Consider the following 20694-nt stretch of genomic DNA (forward strand, 5'->3'; position numbering starts at 1 on the left):
ACTGATTTTGGCATGTACCATTTGAAGAGTGATGCCAAGAAATGGTGGGACACCCTACGCAGGGTGAAGTATGCCACCGTGGAGACCATCTCCTGGTAGACCTTCTGAGAGGAGTTCTTGGAGGCATACTTTCCCTCTTTCACTAGGAAAAGGATGCAACAGCAGTTCCTCGAGCTGACGCAGGGGAACATGAGTTTGGTGGACTATACCACCAAATTCAGGAGCCTGCAGCGGTACTGCCCCAACCTTTTGCTGACAATAAGGCGAGGGCAGCCAAGTATATGCGAGGTCTCAAGGATGGGCTATGAGTATGTGTGATGACTAGTTGTCCTACGACGTTTAGAGAAGCTATTGAGTCGGCTTCCATCCTGAATAAGGAGTGAGAATGATTCAAGGGTAGACAGCCGAAGAAGGGTGGTAACGACAATGGTGGAGCTCGGAAGAACCCACTGCAGGTGGCAAGACGTAGGGGGCGCGGAGCAAGAAGCTGAAGACCCAGCAGGGGAACCACTAGGGTCGTCCTCGGTAGAGGCGACATCAGCAGGGGAAGGTACAACAGACCTGTAGAAGATGCAACAAGATGCAAGCAACCCGGACACATTACCCGTACTGCCCGAACAAGCCTATAGCTCAAGGCAGCCAGCAGCAGCAGAGACCTAGTAGCAACAGGCGCAAAGGAAGATGAATGGGCAGGTGTACGCTGCTACAGCCACAGAGCAAAACGATCAGACCGACCTGATCAAAGGTATTATCGTAGTTGCTAACCATCTTGCTCGTGTCATGTTTGATTCGGGGGCAACCCATTCTTTTATATCATTTTCTTTTGTTGGATTACTTGACATTGTACCATCTAGCTTAGAGAATGCATTATATCTTATGTCTCCGATGGGCGTGTCCACTCAATAATGGGAAGTACCTTCCCGCAGTTCGAGTAGTCATTAAGGGATACACGTTGTCTGTCGACGTTATCACACGCGACATGGCATTTTACGATGTCATTCTGGGTATGGATTGGTTGTCTCGGTATAATGCGACTCTTCGGTGCTAGGGTAAAAAGGTCTGCTTGGAGCGCCCCGATCTGTCAGCATTAGTGTTTCAGGCGACTAGTCCAGTGAATGAGGTGAAGATTGTATCTGCGATGAAGATCACTAAGTACTACAAGCAGAGTTGTGCGGTGTTCTTGGCCAGTGCGTCCGCTATGGACAACCAAGAGATACCTTTAAAGTAGTTTGATGTGGTTCGCGAGTTTCTCGATGTCTTTCTAAAGGACTTACCGGGTTTACCACCTCACAAAGAGATCGAGTTTTCGATCGAGCTAGTGCCTAGTACGACACCAGTGTCTAGAACACCATAACGTATGGCACCTGCTGAGCTTGTTGAGTTGAAGAAACAACTGCAGAAACTTCTTGACAAGGGATTTATCAGACCGAGTGTGTCACCTTAGGGTGAATCAGTTTCGTTTGTCAAGAAAAATAATGGATCTATGAGACTCTGCATTGACTATCGCATGTTGAATCAGGTTACCGTGAATAATAAGTATCATTTGCCTAAGATTGACGACCAGTTGTGCACGGCGAAGGTGTTCTCAAAGATTGACCGTCATTCAATGTATCATTAGTTGCAAATCAAGATAGAGGACAACCCAAAGACAATATTCAGGTCCAGATACGGGCATTATGAGTTCTTGGTGATATCTTTTGGACTCACAAATGCCCCAGTAGCATTTATGGACTTATGAATCGAGTCTTCCGATTGTGGCTGGATCAATTTGTCATTGTGTTCATTGATGACATCCTGATATATTTTGAGAGTATGGAAAAGCACAAAGAGCATTTGAGGATCGTGTTGATACTCAGGGATCATAAACTTTATGCTAAGTTCTCTATGTGTGAGTTCTGGCTCGACATGGTGATGTTCCTCGGACATGTCATATCAGAAAGGGGTGTAGAGGTAGATCCAGCTAAGGTGGAGGTAGTGTTGTCTTGGGTGTAGCCGAAGACAATTTAAGAGATTAGAAGTTTCTTGGGGTTGGCAAAGTATTATCGTTGATTCATCCAGGACTTCTCACGTATAACTTGTAACACTCCAAGATTTTTAACCCAAAAAATTTGAGAAATTTTATTTTCATCAGCGAAAATATTTTTCAACTTGTTGGATCAAAAACTTTGGGCAGGTTACGGATCGGTCAATCACACTAGTATGCACACAATTAGTTGGAAGTCTCATATACTTGACCATGTCTAGGCCAGATATGACCTATTCAGTTCATGTAGTCAATCAATTTATGAGTGCTTCAGGATAGTTCACTTAGTCGTTGTACTTAAGATCATCAGGTATGTAAGAGACACAATGCACTATAGCATGTTCTCATCCTCATCTGACACAGTGTTAAGAGTCTTTTGTGATGTTGATTTTGGAGGCTCTATTCGGGATAGCCTCTTTACTATTGGTTTTTGTATTTTTCTTGAAAACTCCCTAATTTCATGGAAAAGCAAGAAACAACAAAGGGTTGCTTTATCCACAACAAAAGCAAAATACAGAGCTATGACTCAAGTTACAGATGAGATTATTTAGATACGATGATTATTAGATGAGTTGGGAATCTTCAGTGTAGACAAGACTCAGTTATATTGTGACAATATGAGTGTTATTCATATTGCAAAGAATTGTGAATTTTATGAGCGAACCAAAAATATTGAAATAGATTATCATTATACAAGGAAGGCTTATAAAGATGGAGTTATTGCTTTGGAGCATGTGAGCTCAAAGAATCAGATTGCAAATGTGTTTACAAAGAGTTTCTCCTTCGCATTTCAATTCTTTCCTTTCCAAACTCGGAATGATTCTGTTATATCATCCCAAGTTTGAAGGGGAGTGTTGAGACTTATGTAATATAAGTATTTTACTGTTCTTATACTACCCCTTGTCATACACATTCTTTTGTACATTAAAATATTGTAAAGGGATAGTTTAGTCTTATGGTTCTTTATTGTTTCCTTTTTCTTTGTAACATAGAGAGGGTCGACCCATATAAGAAAAGAGGGACTCATTTTATTTTTAATTGAATGAAACTTTGAGTTGTTTTCTTCTCTCCTGGCGTTCTTCTTGTGCCCTCTTCATGGTTCTTGCTCTTTTAAAGAGCAATTAGGTCTGGGAAAGAAACACTCAGGCATTAGCCCAGTACCTGCAGCTATTAAGTCTAAAATGTTTATCCAAAAGTTCCTTGCAAAAACAATCCCGAGCCCTTTGGGACGAGGCTACCTAGCACACAAAATCATCAATCACTTTGTTAAAATATTGCTTCCTGAAGGATATGCATCTCAATTTGAGCTGCTTTTACCTCAGAACGGACACGTTTTATTCGCCTAACAAGTTATTTATGTTTGCATCACAAGTAGCCTACAAGAACATGCAACAGATTTCAACTAAAGGATATGAATATACAATGTAGTTTAAACAACAAAGAATATGGAACTAAAAATAAATATAGGAGATATAAATAGTAAACGATTTGTAAATGATGAAATCACACAGCTTTGTTTTCCAGTAGTACGACTTTTGTGGGTTCCATATTTGTAACATGACTGGCACTGGAACTTAGCATAGAAAAAAGAAAAACCAGATCCCAAGATGGCAAGAAGACAGGTTTTTTTCAAAGACTAATTCCAATTTGTACCTGTAACGGCTAACTTCTCTAGGCGGTGGTACAATAGCAGTTTGTCTATTGACTGGCTGAGCATTCTGTAATCTCAATAGTGTCACTGGTAGATTTCTAACTTCTTGCTTGCAAACATCACACGTCTTGTTACCCTTAATGCTAAACCATTTGACAGCGCAATCTTGATGTGCAAGTGCGAGTTCACCTTTGCAGCTACATTCCATCTTAAGAGTCTCGCCTCCTTCAGCAAGCTCAATTAAGCATATCCTGCAAACTGCCTCTTCTTCAGGAATATCTTCACCATCATCTTCAGGATCTACAATTAAATGCAAGAATATAAACTATGTAACAAAAATTTCAGTTTGAGAATAACGATGGAGCACGTTAAATCTGGTTATTCCTGAAATTTCCATGCAAAAATCCAGCATTACTCAATCATATACAGGAAGTTGCAAAAATAAAAAAAAAGATATAGAATGTAGCTGGCATCAAGCGGTTTTCAATTGATACTATCGAATATAATTAACTTAGAAAGTTAGCATGAGGTTGTTCTTATCAATACCAAACTTTAAGTACATATTGAGAGGTGCATGTACCAAAAAGTATGAGAATACAAACCAGCATTGATTTCTGGGAACTCATTAGGTGTTGCACTCTCAACTGCTGGAATGCGAGGGGTTGCAGGAATAATACGTATCACACCTCCTAAGGAATCTGCCCGCCTCAGAGTTCTGGTTTTCACATTCACTGGAACAGAAAGTGAACGTGCTATGCGTTGCTGAACCTCTGGTCTCTGTCACAGCAATCACATGAAACTCATTATGATATATGCACAATAAACCATGAAACTTAATTTTATGAAACAGCATTGAGATATTATTTTTGAATAAGTTAATCAAGTAATGGTAATATATTCTTAAGAACTGATCCTTGAAGCATTGATTGATGAAAAATATTATCTAAGTAAATGATGCAGCGAGGGGATCGGCTTTCACGGGCATTTGAAAGTTGAAACGAAGAGCACGACTCCCACACCGTGCATTGCACAGAAAATAATTGGAATGACCACCGAAATCGATGGTGTTGGGTTTTCTTTATTTCAATATGAACTTCAATCAGACAATAGAACGAGCTTAAGCTAAAGAAAAACATGCAATAGAAAGGAATAAAGAACAAAGGAAAATGTGCTGGAAGAAAACAATTCAGAAACAAAAGGCTGCTGCAATCTCCAATATTCTCTGCCACACACAACCCTCGAATAGGGTTTTTAAAGACGTCAACTGGATCCGGGTCTCGGGTCTCGGGTCCGGTCCCAGACCTGAGCCGTCTTCTCGTTGCTGCTGGGCCTGGGACGTTCGAACTTGTGCTCGTCTGGAATAAGTACGCAGGGGTACACCATCCCTGCATCTTGGTACCATGTCCTGGGTCGGATCCACTACGTGGGTCCGATCCTCAATCCCATCGTGCATGTCTGATCCCCTACCTGGGTAAGGTTGTATGGATCTGGATCGATTCTGCTCTGCATCATTCTCCCCTGGTTGGGAAGAAGTCGGCTCTAACGACTTGTTGTCCCCACAGTAAGCGTATAGATCAGACACATTGAAGATAGGCGAAATGTGCCAATCTTCAGGCAGTTCAAAGAGGTAGGCATTCGGACCCAATCGCCGAATAATTTTGAAAGGGTCATATTTCTTAGGACTCAACTTGCCATAAGTACCCACTGAAAAATGCTCAGGACGCAGGTAAACCCATACTAACTGACCGACTTGGAATTGGACATCTCGAGGACCTTTGTCTACGAAAGCTTTGTAGGATTCGTAACTTTCAACAAGTTTGGCTCAAACTTGTCTATGAATATCACGCATGTACTCTACAGCATCAAATGTGTCTGGGGTTGGGTCTAGGAGACTGGTCACAGGGGTTAGATCTACTACATGAATGGGTGACCGACCATAAACCACTTGAAAATGAGACTTGCTTGTGGACCGGTTGATGGAACTGTTATATGCGAACTCGGCTTGAGGCAAGACTAGGTCTCATGTTTTGACATTCTCTCCAACGAGACTCCTTAACAAGTTCCCTAGGGTGTGGTTCACGACTTCGGTTTGACCATCGGTTTGCGGGTGATATGCACTACTAAACTGGAGCTTAGTTTGTAATAAGGCCCATAACGATTTCCAAAAATGGCTCATAAAACGCGTGTCATGATCTGAGGTGATCGTATGAGGCAATCCATGAAAACGGGCCACGTCCTTGAAGTAGTATGAGGCTATTAACGAGGCATCAGTGGTTCGCTTACACGGGACAAAGATAGCCATATTGGAAAATCAGTCAACCACATCTAAGATGGAATCAAAACGCCGCGAGGTTCTGAGAAGACCCACAATAAAACCCATGGACACATGTTCCCAGGGACGCTCAGGGATGGGCAACGGAGTATACAGACCACTATTCTGACGACGACCCTTGGACACCTAACACACTCGACAACTCTAAACAAACTTGACATCTTTGCGCATTTTGGGCCAAAAGTAGCGTTCGTCTAACAGAGCGAACGTCTTATCATATCCAAAATGCCCAGCTAGTCCCCCTTCATGCAACTCGGAAATCAATTGGAGTCTAAGGGAGAATGCAGGCACACATAACTTATTACCTCGAAAAAGGTAATCGTTATGAATACTAAATCGTGGGTCAGTTGTGCTATCAGGGGAGAGGCACCCTTTCCAAACCTGCTGGCTGTCGGGTACAGCTCCTTGCATTGCTCAAACCCAATGACCTGCACAGACATAGTCATCAGAAAGCTATTCTTCCTGCTAAGTGTGTCAGCTACCTATTGATGGCAAATAGTGAAGGTGTACTCTTGCAAGAAACTGACCCACTTGGCATGACGAACACTCAACTTCTTTTGACTATTCAAATACTTTAACGCCTCATGATCTGTGTACAAGACAAACTCCTTATAAATAAGATAATGCCTCCAATAACGAAGGGCTTGTACCACGGCATAAAACTCAACATCATAAGTGGAGTACTGGCACCTGGCTTGAGTCAGTTGTTCACTAAAGAAAGCAATGGGTATGTGGTTCTGACTCAAGACTGCACCAATTCCAACTTTGGAGGCATCACACTCAACCTCAAAGACTGTGCTAAAATTAGAAAGGGCTAAGACAGGGGCACTAGTCATTTTCTCTTTGATGAGCGTGAAGGCTTTGCCCACAACAGATGTCCAATGAAAACTAGTACTCTTTAGGCACTCTGTGATGGGGGCCATGAGGGTGCTGAAATTTCTCACAAAACGATGGTAGAAAGTGGATAACCCATGGAAACTACAGATTTCTCCTATAGTCTTTGGGGTAGGCCATTCCACAATCGCACGAACTTTGGCAGGATCCGCCTTAACTCCATCAGATGACACAATAAAATCCAAAAATACGACACTTGACGTCATAAACTCACAGTTTTTGGCATTGACATATAATTTTTCCCTTCTTAAAATCTCTAAGACCTGTCGTAGATGACTCAAATGAGCAGACAAAGACGAGCTATAAATCAAAATGTCATCAAAATAGACAATGACAAATTTTCCTATACAAGGGCACAACACTTGGGTCATCATATTCATGAAGGTACTCGGAGCATTGGATAACCCAAATGGCATGACTAACCACTCATACAATCCATCACGTGTCTTGAATGTCGTCTTTCACTCATCCCCCTCTCGGATACGGATTTGGTGGTGCCCATTTTTTAAATCAATTTTGGAGAAGATAGTGGCACCAGTCAACATATCAAACATATCATCCAATCGAGGAATGGGAAAACGGTATTTGACAGCGATGTGATTGATTGCTCGACTATCAATACACATGCACATGGACCCATCTTTCTTACGAGTGAGCAGGGCGGGTACTGCATAAGGGCTCACACTCTCACGAATAAAACCCTTTTGCAGTAACTCCTGAACCTGCCTCAACAACTTTGCATGTTCGGATGGGTTCATGCGATATGCGAAGAGGTTAGGGAGACTCGATCCCGGGACAAAATCAATGACGTGCTGAACCACACTCATCGAAGGTAGACCATCAAGAAGGTCATCTGGCATAATGTCACGAAATTCCTCAACAAGGGAGGCGATGTCCGCGGGAACGGATAAAGACGTATTGCTCAACGGCTTAGCCACCAGGGCATAACAATAACCATCTTCCTGACAATGGCTAAAGAAAGACCGGTAAGAGAGGCCCGCGAGCCTAGGAACTCGCTCAAGCTTATCCACAGTGGGAAAACCGGACTCCTTGATAGGTAGAAGGACTATTTTATGGCCCTTAAAAATAAAGGAGTATGTGTTCCTACGGCCATCGTGAATGGTCTTGCGATCAAACTGCCAAGGACGACCCAAAAGAGTATGACAAGCACTCATAGGGGCTACATCACACCACACCTCATCGTGGTAATGCTCCCCTATGGAGAACCGAACTAAACAACGCTGGGTGATGGGAACCTCATTTCCTTTCTTGAACCATGCCATCTTGTATGGTTGAGACAATTTCTTTTTTTTCAGGTTCAAGGTGGACACGACACTCTCAGACACTATATTCTCACACGCACCAGTGTCGATAATAACATCGCAAGCATGACCCTCACAGTTGCATCGGTTTCTAAAAATGTTGTTCTGTAACCATTTTGCAGGGGTTGACTCTCGAGGTGTGGTCAAAACATGACGGATGGACAATAAGTTTTCGAAGTTGCCGTCGAACTCTATGACTTCCCTCTCATCCTCTTCCTCAACCAATGACTCACCCTCACTATCGGATGCTGACTCAATGATACCCTCAACGAGAAACTCGACTTGGATCGACTGGACTGGTCACTACGGAAGGCTCTATATTCTTGCCTCCTTTTCAATTTTTCCTCAACATTCATGGCATAACTGCTTGCCTGATCTAATGTCTTGACTGTGACAACTGAAATCATCAGAGATAGCAAGACGGAGACCAGAAACATACCTCGTGAGCTGCTGGCAGGCGGTCTCTTCGATCTGCACTCGCAGGGATAGACGATGGAACTCAACAGTGTACTCCGCCACGGTACGGGTTTTATGACGCAGGGTCAAGTACTCCTTGTAGGCTCGCTCGGCGTGGTCTGAAGGCACGAACTTTGACTGCATCAACCTCTGCATCTCCTCCCAGGTCTCTACGCGCCCTAGTCTCTGCCGCTCTCTCAACTTCTGCAACTCAACCCACCATGTCTGTGCTAGGCCCCTTAACCGAGTTGACGCTAGAGAGACAAGACGATGCTCAGTTACAGTGTGGTAGTCGAAAAAAAATTATACGACATAGGACCAGTCAAAGAACTACTCTGCATCGAATCGTCCTGCGAACTCCGAAAGGTCTAGCTTCACCCTGTAGGTGGAGGGGTGCTCTGGTGCTCTCTGCTAACGGGTCTCCACCATTCATGTGGGGTACTCGTTCCAGAAAGCATCGTCATCCAACATTGCTTCATCACCCTCTGTGCGGTACTGCTCGCCTGGATACTAGTGCTGACGAACTCCAAACGATGGGTGGTCGACGCTCAGGTCGCACCGGTCCCTGCTGAATCTGCATGGAGGCTACTGGAAACTGCCTCGGTCTGGCTTGCCCATGGGTGGGAGCCATCTGTGGTCGGCGTTGTGGCACTGGTATGACAGGGGGTCCTACTAAAAGTGGATGGGTTGGTCGGGTCTCGGGCTCTAGGTGGGCAGGAACGGGATAATATGGGTTTGGGTTATGGGTTGGGTGAGGGTAGAGGTATTGGGTCGGGTATGGTACTGGGTTCTGGATCGAGGATGGGTTAATGGGTTGGATCTGGTACGGGTATTGGGTTTGATTGGTGTAATACTGGGATGATTCACCCGATTGGATCTGAATCGGGTCAAGTCCTAAACTACTCGTTGGACCCAGAATGGGATAGGTAGGATCATGGATTGAGTTGTGATGTGACAAGGCCTGGTTTGAACTCGATCATTGATCCATAACAAGACAGGTCTGGTTTTGACCCGGCTCAAATCCAACTGGAGCTCCGTCCGGGTCCGATATGGGTTTGGGTCGGTTAGAGATCTTAATTGGGGTTCAAAATTAATAGGTTGATTCTGGTTCGGGGCGACCCACGAACCGGACCCAACTGGGTAGGTCGGGTAATAGGGTTTGAGGACCGGACCCGCTCCCTGGGACCCAAAGGGTGGTCCCCTGGATCCGGGTCTGGAACCCGATGAAAAGAAATCTGATCCGAACCCTCTCGAGTTCGGCCCAAACCAAGGGGGACCACCTGCTACCCGCGGGTGTGCTACCACGAGGCCTCCACGCACGGGTTCAGGAGGGAAAAGGGAGTCCTTCCCGGGTCGGGCTGTCGAACCCAGGCCTACGGCAGGACCCAGCGTGACGCTGGAGTCCTGCAGACCCGACCCAGCCTGCGGCGTAACCCCCATGGTTCGATGCCATGAACCCAGGCCTGCGGTTGGACCCAGCGTGATGCTGGGTCCTGCAGGCCCGGTCCGGCCTGCAACGCAACCCTCGTGGCTCGAGGCCACGAACCCAGGCCTACAGCTGGACCCAGCGTGACGCTGGGGTCCTACAGGCCCGGTATGGTCTGGGATGCAACCCCTGTGGCTCGAGGCCAGGGCGGTAACGCACCTGCGATGTGGGGGTGTCCAGTCGTGATCTCTTGGTTCAGCTGGAGGGTACCGGTTATGTGAGTTGCAGTCGCTGCCGAACCTGGATGGAGGGGGAGTGTCGGTTGCGAGACGGTGGAACGGACGGGCTGAGGGTGTGTCGGCTGGACTGTTTTCGTGAGTATGTCATTCACACGATCATCTGCGACATCCAGCTTCGCTCCCGTTCTTTGCATTGACGTCGCGCGTTGCTCCATCGGCGACTCAAGGGTGACGAGTCGTCCTTCGATCTCGTACATACGTTTCGACATGCCGGCTACGTCCTTGCTTACGTATAGCATATTTTCCTAAATCTTCGTCATCATATCAATCATCCGCATCATCAGATCCTCATTGTCAGTCTCCTCCCACTTTTTTCCACTTGCAAGATCGTTCCTCACCTCTTAAGCCATATCGCTAACGAAGGAGGAAGGCTGGGCTCTGATACCACTTTGATGCAGTGAGGGGATCAACTTTCACGGGCACTTGAAAGTTGAAACGAAGAGCACGACTCCCACACCGTGCATTGCACAGAATGACCATCGAAATCGATGGTGTTGGATTTTCTTTATTTCATTATGAACTTCAATCGGACAATAGAACGATCTTAAGCTAAAGAGAAACAAGCAATAGAAAGCAATAAAGAACAAAGGGAAATCTGCTGGAAGAAAACAATTCAGAAACAAAAGGCTGCTGCAATCTCCAATATTCTCTGCCACACGCAACCCTAGAATAGGGTTTTTAAAGACGTCAACTGGATCCAGGTCTCGGGTCCGGACCCGAGACGTCTTCTCGTTGCTGTTGGGCCTAGGACGCTCGAACCTGTGCTCGTTTGGAATAAGTACGCAGGGGTGCACCATCCCTGCATCTTGGTACCATGTCCTTGTTAAAATATATGTAATTCATATATATGTATATATTTATATACATATATATTTGTATTATCTAAAATACCCTATAGGGGTATTTTAGTCATTTCACAAGTACCCGATAGGGGTACTTGTTTCTTTTCTTTCTTTTTTGTAAATTCCTTTTTATTTTTTTACTTTTTATTTTTTGGTTTTTTGCCCACCTAAAAGGGGCCCCACCATGGAGTCGATGGGGCCCCCAACGGTCACATTTGTGACCGTTGGGGGCTCTCAATGACTCCATGGGAGCCCCTAGGTGGCTATTCTTTTAAGGCCATAAGGCCACTCCTCCTCTCCTTCTTTTGTGTATAAATAGGGGTGAACCCCTCTTGTATTCTTCACTCTTGAGAGCTCTCTCTCTCCAATAAGAGACATTTATATTTTTATGTTGTGTTGTCTCTTATGGTTTTGGGTGTTAGCCCTTTTTGTTTGTTCATTAGTGGATGTTGTAAGTGCTTAATGCACTCTTTGTTTTTCCGCATATTTCATTACATGGTATCAGAGCCTTGTGTATGCTCTTCTTCTTAATTTAGCTAGTTGTGTAGCTATATTTTTTTCTTGTTGTATCTCTCTTCATTTATCCTCTTGTGAGTGATTAACATGGAAGGAGAACAAAAGATTGATCTCTCCTTCAAGCTCAATGGCTCCAAATACATGATGTGGGCCGCCGCCATGGAGAACAACCTCAAAGGTAAAAAACTTTGGGGATACGTTATGGGCACCATTCCGGAACCACAACTCCAACTAACTAAGATGGATGGTGATCAAGAAAAAGCTCTTGAAGGAAATGCCCGCATGAAGGACATTGAAGATCACCAATCTAAAGTAGAAGATTGGGAAAGTAAGCATGCCAAGATTCTTGCTTGGTTCATGAACAATGTGGAGCTCAAGATTTGCGCCAACATTGCCAAGTTTCGGATGGCAAATAAAGCATGGTTCTTCATGAAAGGTATGTTTACTCAAAAAGACCTTGCTCATCAATTCTTTCTTCAAGAAAAAATCTAGACTATCAAGCAAAGAGAAATGAGTGTAAGGGATTACTTTAGCACTCTTGGTCCTCTATGGGATGAACTATCTTTACTAGAACCAAAATGGGTTTCTAGTGTGGATGTGGAATTAAGGAGAGAACAAATGGAAAAAGAGCACTTTTTCCAATTTTTACATGGGCTTAGGCCCGAATATGAACAAGTTAGATCTTCCCTTCTACATAGATCTAAGCCTCTTCCCTTGGAAGATGCCATAGCCGAAATATGCCAAGAAGAAACTTGTCTTGGCATGATTAAAGGAGGAGATGATGTCTTGGCCGTATCAAAACCCGACAACCATATGAAAGCTTACAAACCTCCACATTTTGGAAAGCAAAATAATTATAATGGCAACTATAGAAAAGCCATTTGCCATCATTGTCAAGAGTCGGGTCATATAAGACCTAATTGCCTTAAGTTGAATGAAGCACCTAAAAATATGGTTGCTTCCGTTGAAGAAGCTACTCAAAAGAAAGAGGAAGCCATCAAAGGAAAGGAATCTTTTTCTCTTGCTCAACTATCGGAAGCACCACAAACTCTACTCAAGATACCATCAACCTCGGGTGCCGCCATAGCTTCTTCCTCTCCTCCAGGTATGTCGTCTTGGATCCTTGACTCTAGAGCTTCCTTTCATATGACCCCACTTGAAAATGAGCTTTCTGATTTATGTAATAATTATAAAAACTCATATGTTTTAATTGCCGATGGTACATCTTTACAAGTAAAAAGTTTTGGAACTTCAAACTTTTCAAAAGATTTCTTTGTGCCAAACGTGAGAGTTGTACCTCAACTTAATTTAAATCTTCTCTCTGTTGCTCAAATATGTGATCATGGATGTGAAATCTCCTTCTCAACTAAGGATTGCTCTATACAGGATCTCCGGTCCGGGAAGCAGATTGGGCAAGGCCATAGGAGGGGAGATCTCTATTATATGAGCAACTTGAAACTCCCCACTAACTCTTTTTGTAACCATGTCCAAGATAAAAATATTTATATTTGGCATCAAAGACTTGGACATCCAAGTTTCTCAAAAATGTACTCCTTTCCATTTGGAAAGAAATTTTGTAGTGAGAAATATTTTGTTTGCAAGAATTGTATTTTTGACAAAATGAAATCTACTCCTTTTCCAAACCGAACTTTTGTGTCCAAAAGACCTTTTGAGTTAGTCCATTCGGATGTTTGGGGTCCTTCCCCGGTCATGTCTAAAGGAGGGTACTCCTATTACGTTACTTTCATCGATGACTACACTAGGTATGTATGGATCTACTTTCTTAATTTAAAATCCGAAGTCTTTGACTTCTTCAAAAAGTTTCATATGATAGTTAAAAATCAATTTTCAAGTAATATCTCTATTCTTAGATCCGATTCGGGTGGAGAATATTTATCACATGAATTTCAAAACTATTTAGAAGTAAATGAAATTTGTCATCAAAGATCGTTCCCTAGGACTCCCCAACAAAATGGCTTGGCCGAAAGAAAGCATAGACACATCATGGAAACCACTAGGACACTCTTTATTTCCAAAGAAATTCCAAAGAGTTTTTGGGTCGAAGCGGCCTTAACCTCAACTTATTTAATAAATAGAATGATATCTTCATCCTTACAAAATACATCTTCATATGAAAAACTATTTAAAAGAACACCCGATTTCAATAGATTAAGAATTTTTTGATGTAAATGTTTTGTCCTTACACATAAACGGGACAAATTATCTCCTAAAGCTATTGAATGTGTTTTCTTGGGATATGGAGAAAATCAAAAGGGTTTTAGATGTTTTGACTTGAAAAATAACAAACTCTATGTATCCAAAGATGTAACCTTTTTGGAAAATGAAAATGGTTTTGTGAAAACTAAAGATATTAACGAAAGTGAATATGCTTTTTTATTTGATCTTCTATCTCAAGAAGATGAGACTCCTCAAGAAGAGGAAATCTCTAATGAGTCTTTGAATGACTTAGAGGATATTCTTCTTGATAATGTTATAGATGAAAGTGATAGACCAATCCAAACCTATGTTAGGCGTGGTCAACAAACTCAGATGAACGCCTTAGAAAAATACTCTCAAGGATCCAACATAGAAGAAACCTCTTTAAGGAGATCCGGTCGGATCTCCAATCCTACTAATAGGTTTGTTTCCTATGAGTCCCTAACTCCAAGATATAGAGCGTGTCTAATTGCGTTGCATTCATTTCATGAACCTTCACACTATAATGAGGCCAAAAATATTCCCCAATGGGTTGAAGCCATGAACTTAGAGCTTAGTGCCCTTGAAAAGGCAAAAACTTGGGAAATAACTTCGTTACCTACTGGAAAGAAATCAATTGGATGTAGATGGGTCTTCAAAATTAAAACTAAGAGTGATGGTTCATTAGAACGTTATAAAGCACGGTTAGTAGCTAAAGGATATGCTCAAGAGTATGGTATAGATTATGAAGAAACCTTCGCACCTGTTGCTAGAATGACTAGTGTTAGGACTCTTATTGCCATTGCATCAGTGAAAAAATGGCCTATCTATCAACTAGATGTTAAGAATGCATTTTTAAATGGCGAATTAAATGAAGAAGTTTACATGGATCCCCCACCAAGAGTATGTATTGGGAAAAATAAAATTTTCAAACTTAAAAAGGCATTATATGGTTTAAAACAAGCCCCAAAGGCTTGGCATGATAGATTTAGTAATGTAATGACAAGTTTGAATTTTCGTTCATGTTATACTGACACTGCTTTGTTTGTGAAAAGTGCAGGGTCTTCAGTAGTTATTTTACTACTTTATGTTGATGATATGATCATCACTGGAAGTGATGAGCAAGGAATTTATGATATTAAGAAAGTTTTAAAAGAACATTTTGACATGTCTGATCTTGGCTTCTTAAGATACTTTTTAGGGATTGAAGTGGCGTACTCTCCCCGAGGGTACATTCTCTCTCAGATGAAACTGGTTGCTGACATTTGTTCTAAATCTGGTATCTCTGATGATAAGAAGAGAAAAACCCCTGAAGTCATCAATGCAAAGTTAAGGTTGGAAGATGGAACACCTCTCGAGGATCCTACTCCCTACCGGCAACTTGTTGGGTCTCTAACCTACTTATCCATTACTCGGCCAGACATAGCTCATGCTGTCCACTCTGTTAGTCAGTTTCAACATGTACCTACAACCGTGCACATGAGTGCAGTCTTAAGGATCGTCAGATATATCAAAAACACCATAACTAAGAGAGTTTTTATTTCCTCTTCCTCATCACTTGATTTAATTGCTTATACTGATGCGGATTGGGGAGGAAATCCCAATGACCGAGTCTCAACTACGGGTTTCTGTGTTTTCTTAGGTGACTCTATGATTTCTTGGAGGTGCAAGAAGCAGCACAAAGTATCCTTGTCCTCAACGGAAGCGGAATATCGTGCTATGGCCACTACAACCATGTAACTTGTATGGCTAAGAAGTCTCCTCAATGATATGGGCATTGTCATCTCTACTCCTTCGAAGATATGTTGTGACAACAAAAGTGCAATTTATATTGCAAGCAATCACACCTTCCATGAGCGTACTAAGCATATTGAGATGGACTGCCATTACGTCCGTGATGAATACCTGAGAGGAACCATAGCACTACCTTACGTCACATCTGAGTACCAGTTGGCGGACTTCTTCACTAAGGCCCTTGTTGCTCCTCGTTTTTTGTTTCTCCTTAACAAGCTTTCGGTTATATCCCCTTAAAGCTTGAGGGAGGGTGTTAAAATATATGTAATTCATATATATGTATATATTTATATACATATATATTTGTATTATCTAAAATACCCGATAGGGGTATTTTAGTCATTTCACAAGTACCCGATAGGGGTACTTGTTTCTTTTCTTTCTTTTTTGTAAATTCCTTTTTATTTTTTTACTTTTTATTTTTTAGTTTTTTGCCCACCTAAAAGAGGCCCCACCATGGAGTCGACGGGGCCCCCAACGGTCACATTTGTGACCGTTGGAGGCTCCCAACGACTCCATGGGAGCCCCTAGGTGGCTCTTCTTTTAAGGCCATAAGGCCACTCCTCCTCTCCTTCTTTTGTGTATAAATAGGGGTGAACCCCTCTTGCATTCTTCACTCTTGAGAGCTCTCTTTCTTCAATAAGAGACATTTATATTTTTATGTTGTGTTGTCTCTTGTGGTTTTGGGTGTTAGCCCTTTTTGTTTGTTCATTAGTGGATGTTGTAAGTGCTTAATGCACTCTTTGTTTTTCCGCATATTTCATTACAGTCCTGGGTCGGATCCACTACGTGGGTCCGATCCTCAATCCCATCGTGCATGTCCAGTCCCCTGCCTGGATCAGGCTGTATGGATCTGGATCGATCCTGCTCTACATCAGTAAACCTGATGTTAAGATTGATAGTTGTAACTGGAGCCAAATCGTTGGGCTTTTGACAAGAAAACAGTTATTAGGCCATTTTCAATCTATGTTTGGCTTCAGGAATATGCACTTACAACACATTCCTGTGGCATACAAACAGCATGGAAATGATGACCTTTCTGCAGGCCCCATCCATGTTACCCAAGACAGACGAGCCACTTTCTACTGGAAAGTTGTTCCCATTTTTAGGGGGCAACCCTCCCCACACACCTCCACCACCCCAACAAAACAAAAACATTCAGAGGGCTCTGTACTCTCATCCGCGCTAGACAAATGTGCCTTTAAAAGTGTAGATACATCTGTAGGTTGTGTGGATATCAAAACCCTATATACATAGTGTCAGTCATCCAAAGTTTGATATCAGTTGTTGAGATGATTATGCAGTCTACAGAAGGTATCAACAACCTTCACCATGTAGCCCGAAAATACAAAAACCATCAACAGAGAACAAAAGCCATAAATAACATATCCAATGACTGGGGAAGTCCATTTTAAATTGTTGATTCTCATATAAAATGTAAACATTCATTAAGCAAGAAGCGAAGGAGGAAAATTGAATAAAAAAAAAAACTTACAACTGAAATAGGATTGTCCCTTGCATCCCTTCCGTGTAGTGAGTCAGCATCTGAATTTGCAACTGGCGTCACAGGTAATGAATGTGTCTTCTTTATTGAAGGCAAAAATACCTTGGTCAGAGAAAAGGACCTTGAAGTAGAAGGTTTTTCTTGTGATTCTTCAGATAAAGCTCCATGCATGAGTAGAACTGTTTTTTCGCAATCTGGTGTTGAAGCTTTAGTCATGAAACTCCTCTGAGGAAACAGACTTCTAAAGGATGATTTGCCTTTAACGGAACCTGGCCTAGGTGGGAGGTTTGATCTTACAGAAACAGGGCTGGGTGTTGGGGCCACATTTATTCTGACAGAAGTTGGACTTAGGTTTTCAAGGGATCTTTCAGGTATTTGTAGAGAAAGGCTCGGCCGCTTTGGATGGGGAGCTGAAATGGCCTCGCTAGTTATTTCATTTTGCTCATGAACCTGAAAAATCAAGCAGCACCCTTTCGATCATATTCATGGATCTCAAAAGACAAGTTTTATCAATATGGGCGTAGATTATTCGGTCAAGGTTGTCAAAAAATTTCTATGAAGTATCATATCCACTTAACTGCCATTATGCCATAAACAACCCTTGGTGTGATAAATTCCAGAGGAGAGAACACAAATACTAGATAAGAAGACTTTCTTTAAGGCATTTCCACATCCTGGTTAGTATTCAATACTGTCTAATGTATGTAAAATATGTTCATGGCAAGCTACAAAACTTCATGGTGGCAATCCAGTACATACCAGACAATCGAGCATATACCAGATCGGCACAAAATAAATATCAAACTTTAAGAACTCTTTTGGAAATACTAGTATTGGATGATGATAAGGTACTCTGAAGGCACCTACATACACCTAGTAGAGACCATAATTTTTCATAATTTTTGAGTTTTTATGTCAATCAAACCTTATAGATATAATCTACATATATTTCTTAGTAGAAACAAGTCTTGGATCATGAGATTGTGACATGAACTTAGATTTTTTAGGATCTTTAAAGGTCAACGGCCCAAATGTGACAAAATTTCATGACTTGAAAAATGACATTTTTACATCCAAAACACATGATCTGAGGTAAGAATCCTGTGAAACAAACTATGTTGGATACATCTATGACATCTACTTGAAAAGATGCAACCTACACCCATCATTAGGTGCACCCGAAGTGCCCTATCATTAGTAATATAAATGTGTGCATATCACGTGTGTGCCTCTTTTTGACCTTGTTATTAACAATTTAACCAAGTTAGGTATGTACATAATATTTGCCAATTATTGACAGTTTATTTTCTTGTGCAATTTTTTATTGATTTTTTAGTGAACATTTTAAATCTCTTTTCACACTTTGATAATTTTTTGTCATTTTTCATATTGCTGACTATGGTGACTCTGGACAAGATGCCAACTAATTTGCCCCTCAAGAACAGATGAAGCCTTTGGGTCTGCGACCAAAATCAACCATGAACAAGTGAAGGTGGATAATCAGTTACAGTTATTGAATGTTTGAAAAAAAAAGGGCTTTGGTTGGTACTAGGAAGGCAATTGCTCCTGTATAAATCAAAATTAACAAGAGTTTAGTGACCATCAGCATATTAAATGCCACTAACGGCCATCATCAACCTACCCTCTCGATTCCTCCAATCTATTCCAAAGGAGTGATCAAAAGTAGTGCCTCCATATGAGAGATCACATTTTTATGAAACTGGAAAGACGGTCACATACTAACGTTGGCATCTGTGCAAGCAAAACCTTGATGAGTCATGAGGACTCCACTTGGCTGAGTGCAGCGCAGCTATTTTTCTTTTTATCAATGATGGTGGCATAAGCATCAAGTACTTTGAAGAATTAACAATACTTTTGTAACTAAACAGCGTTGAAAATTTGGGAGGTACAGGCAGCACATGGTAGAGAGGACTCATGAAATACAAATATCGGCTAGGCTAACTTGCTAATGCAAATTCTTATTTATTGGCATCTTAAGAATCACTTAATTAACTTTAACATCCCGGATATCTACAACAAAACCCTTCCCTTATATAATGCAAACATAGATCAAATTCCAACAAATTGAATTCGTTAATAGAAATTCATTGTCACAGATGCTCAAACAGTGGAATCAAAACACAATAGGCATTTCACTGTCAATTTTTTTTAAGTGCCTCACAATCCTTATTATCAAGGAACAAACCATTTCCCCCTTAAATTCGGCATCCCAGGACATCTTTTAGAATGTGTTCAGCAGCATTTCGATAAATTCACAAGAAAGAAACGATGTTTTTCACAATTATTCCATTCATGAACATTCCTTCCATTCAGAAAACCTATAATCATAATCCCCACAAATCTCCCCCCAAAAGAAGGAAAAAAATCTTTCATCACTCAACAAAATCAGAATTTTCCAATCAAGAGAACAACAAAAAAATCAATCTAAACAAACATGGAATTCTTCACCTCTGGCATTCAAAACCACCAAAGAATCACGACAAAAACGGGTGAAGAAGCTCAGAAGGGTACCGGTTGATCGGAGGATTCTGGAGGAACTTCAGTGGAGCTGACTTCTCTATCATTATGATGAGAACCATCACCTTCCGCTTTCTTCTCCATTGAGAGAGAGAGAGAGAGAGAGAGAGAGAGATTGGTGTGGTTTGGTTGGGGTGGTGGGTGGTGGGTGGTGGGTGGTGAGGGGTTTGATGGTGGTAAGCAGCACAGACAAAAGGAAGGGTGGCACAGCAACAAGAGCGCCACTAGTACAGCCAGCCCTGGGCACTGGGCAGGGATGCACATGTCCGGGAATTACTCTACCTTAGATTTCCTTATATTTAATAAAATCTAAAATTAGTTAAAACAAAATTAAGGCGTCCTCTACTATTTTTTCACTTTCTTAGATTCCATTGATTGACCTTTGTTTTTCAGTCAATAACAATTAGTGCCACTCCTACAGTTGATTTCGTAACATGGATGTCATCGGATCGGATTTTTTCCGATATCCTATCAAAACCGATTCTGTTTAGTCAGATTTGATAAGTCAAAACTATATTCCATTAGAATCAGATGCTGATATGGTTTTGAATTTTTGTTATTGAATCCAACAAATATCTGGATTTGATGGATATTTGAATCCAATCTGATCACTAGTTTAGAGCTTCGCTGGATGTGCACAGATCTGGACTTAGTTATTGAGATCTGCTACGGCACCCAGATCCAATTAGAACCATACTAATTTTGGCTGAATTTACATGACCAAATGACCTAGCTCAATATAATCGGCATTGCGGCTTTTCCAGCAATGTTATCCGTATGGGTATCGACCCTGAATCGATTTTCAAAATGATCGATTGATGAATCGATTCAGTTTTCAACCAAGGGATGCCATGTGTAAGTAAAATATTAAAATAACATTAAAATTATTAAAACATGGTCA

The 20694-nt window shown here is 41.8% G+C and overlaps 1 protein-coding gene across 2 annotated transcripts in view; it reads right to left on the reverse strand.

The window, feature by feature from the left end:
- The window catches only part of LOC149822574 (uncharacterized), a 35553-nt gene extending 15498 nt beyond the window's left edge, over positions 1-20055 (reverse strand). For both annotated transcript variants that reach the window (XM_089981139.1, XM_089981138.1), the window contains exons 1-4: positions 19788-20055; positions 17247-17705; positions 4277-4451; positions 3677-3974 (exon numbers count right to left, since the gene is read on the reverse strand). In XM_089981139.1, coding sequence (XP_089837265.1) covers positions 3677-3974; positions 4277-4451; positions 17247-17705; positions 19788-19877 — 1022 coding nt within the window. In that variant the 5' untranslated portion in view covers positions 19878-20055. The remainder of the gene's footprint in view (positions 1-3676; positions 3975-4276; positions 4452-17246; positions 17706-19787) is intronic.
- Between the last annotated feature and the right edge of the window lie 639 nt (positions 20056-20694).

This window comes from Nuphar pumila, chromosome 11 (genome assembly GCF_984573655.1).
Source record: "Nuphar pumila chromosome 11, dmNupPumi1.hap1.1, whole genome shotgun sequence".
Lineage (NCBI taxonomy): Eukaryota > Viridiplantae > Streptophyta > Magnoliopsida > Nymphaeales > Nymphaeaceae > Nuphar > Nuphar pumila.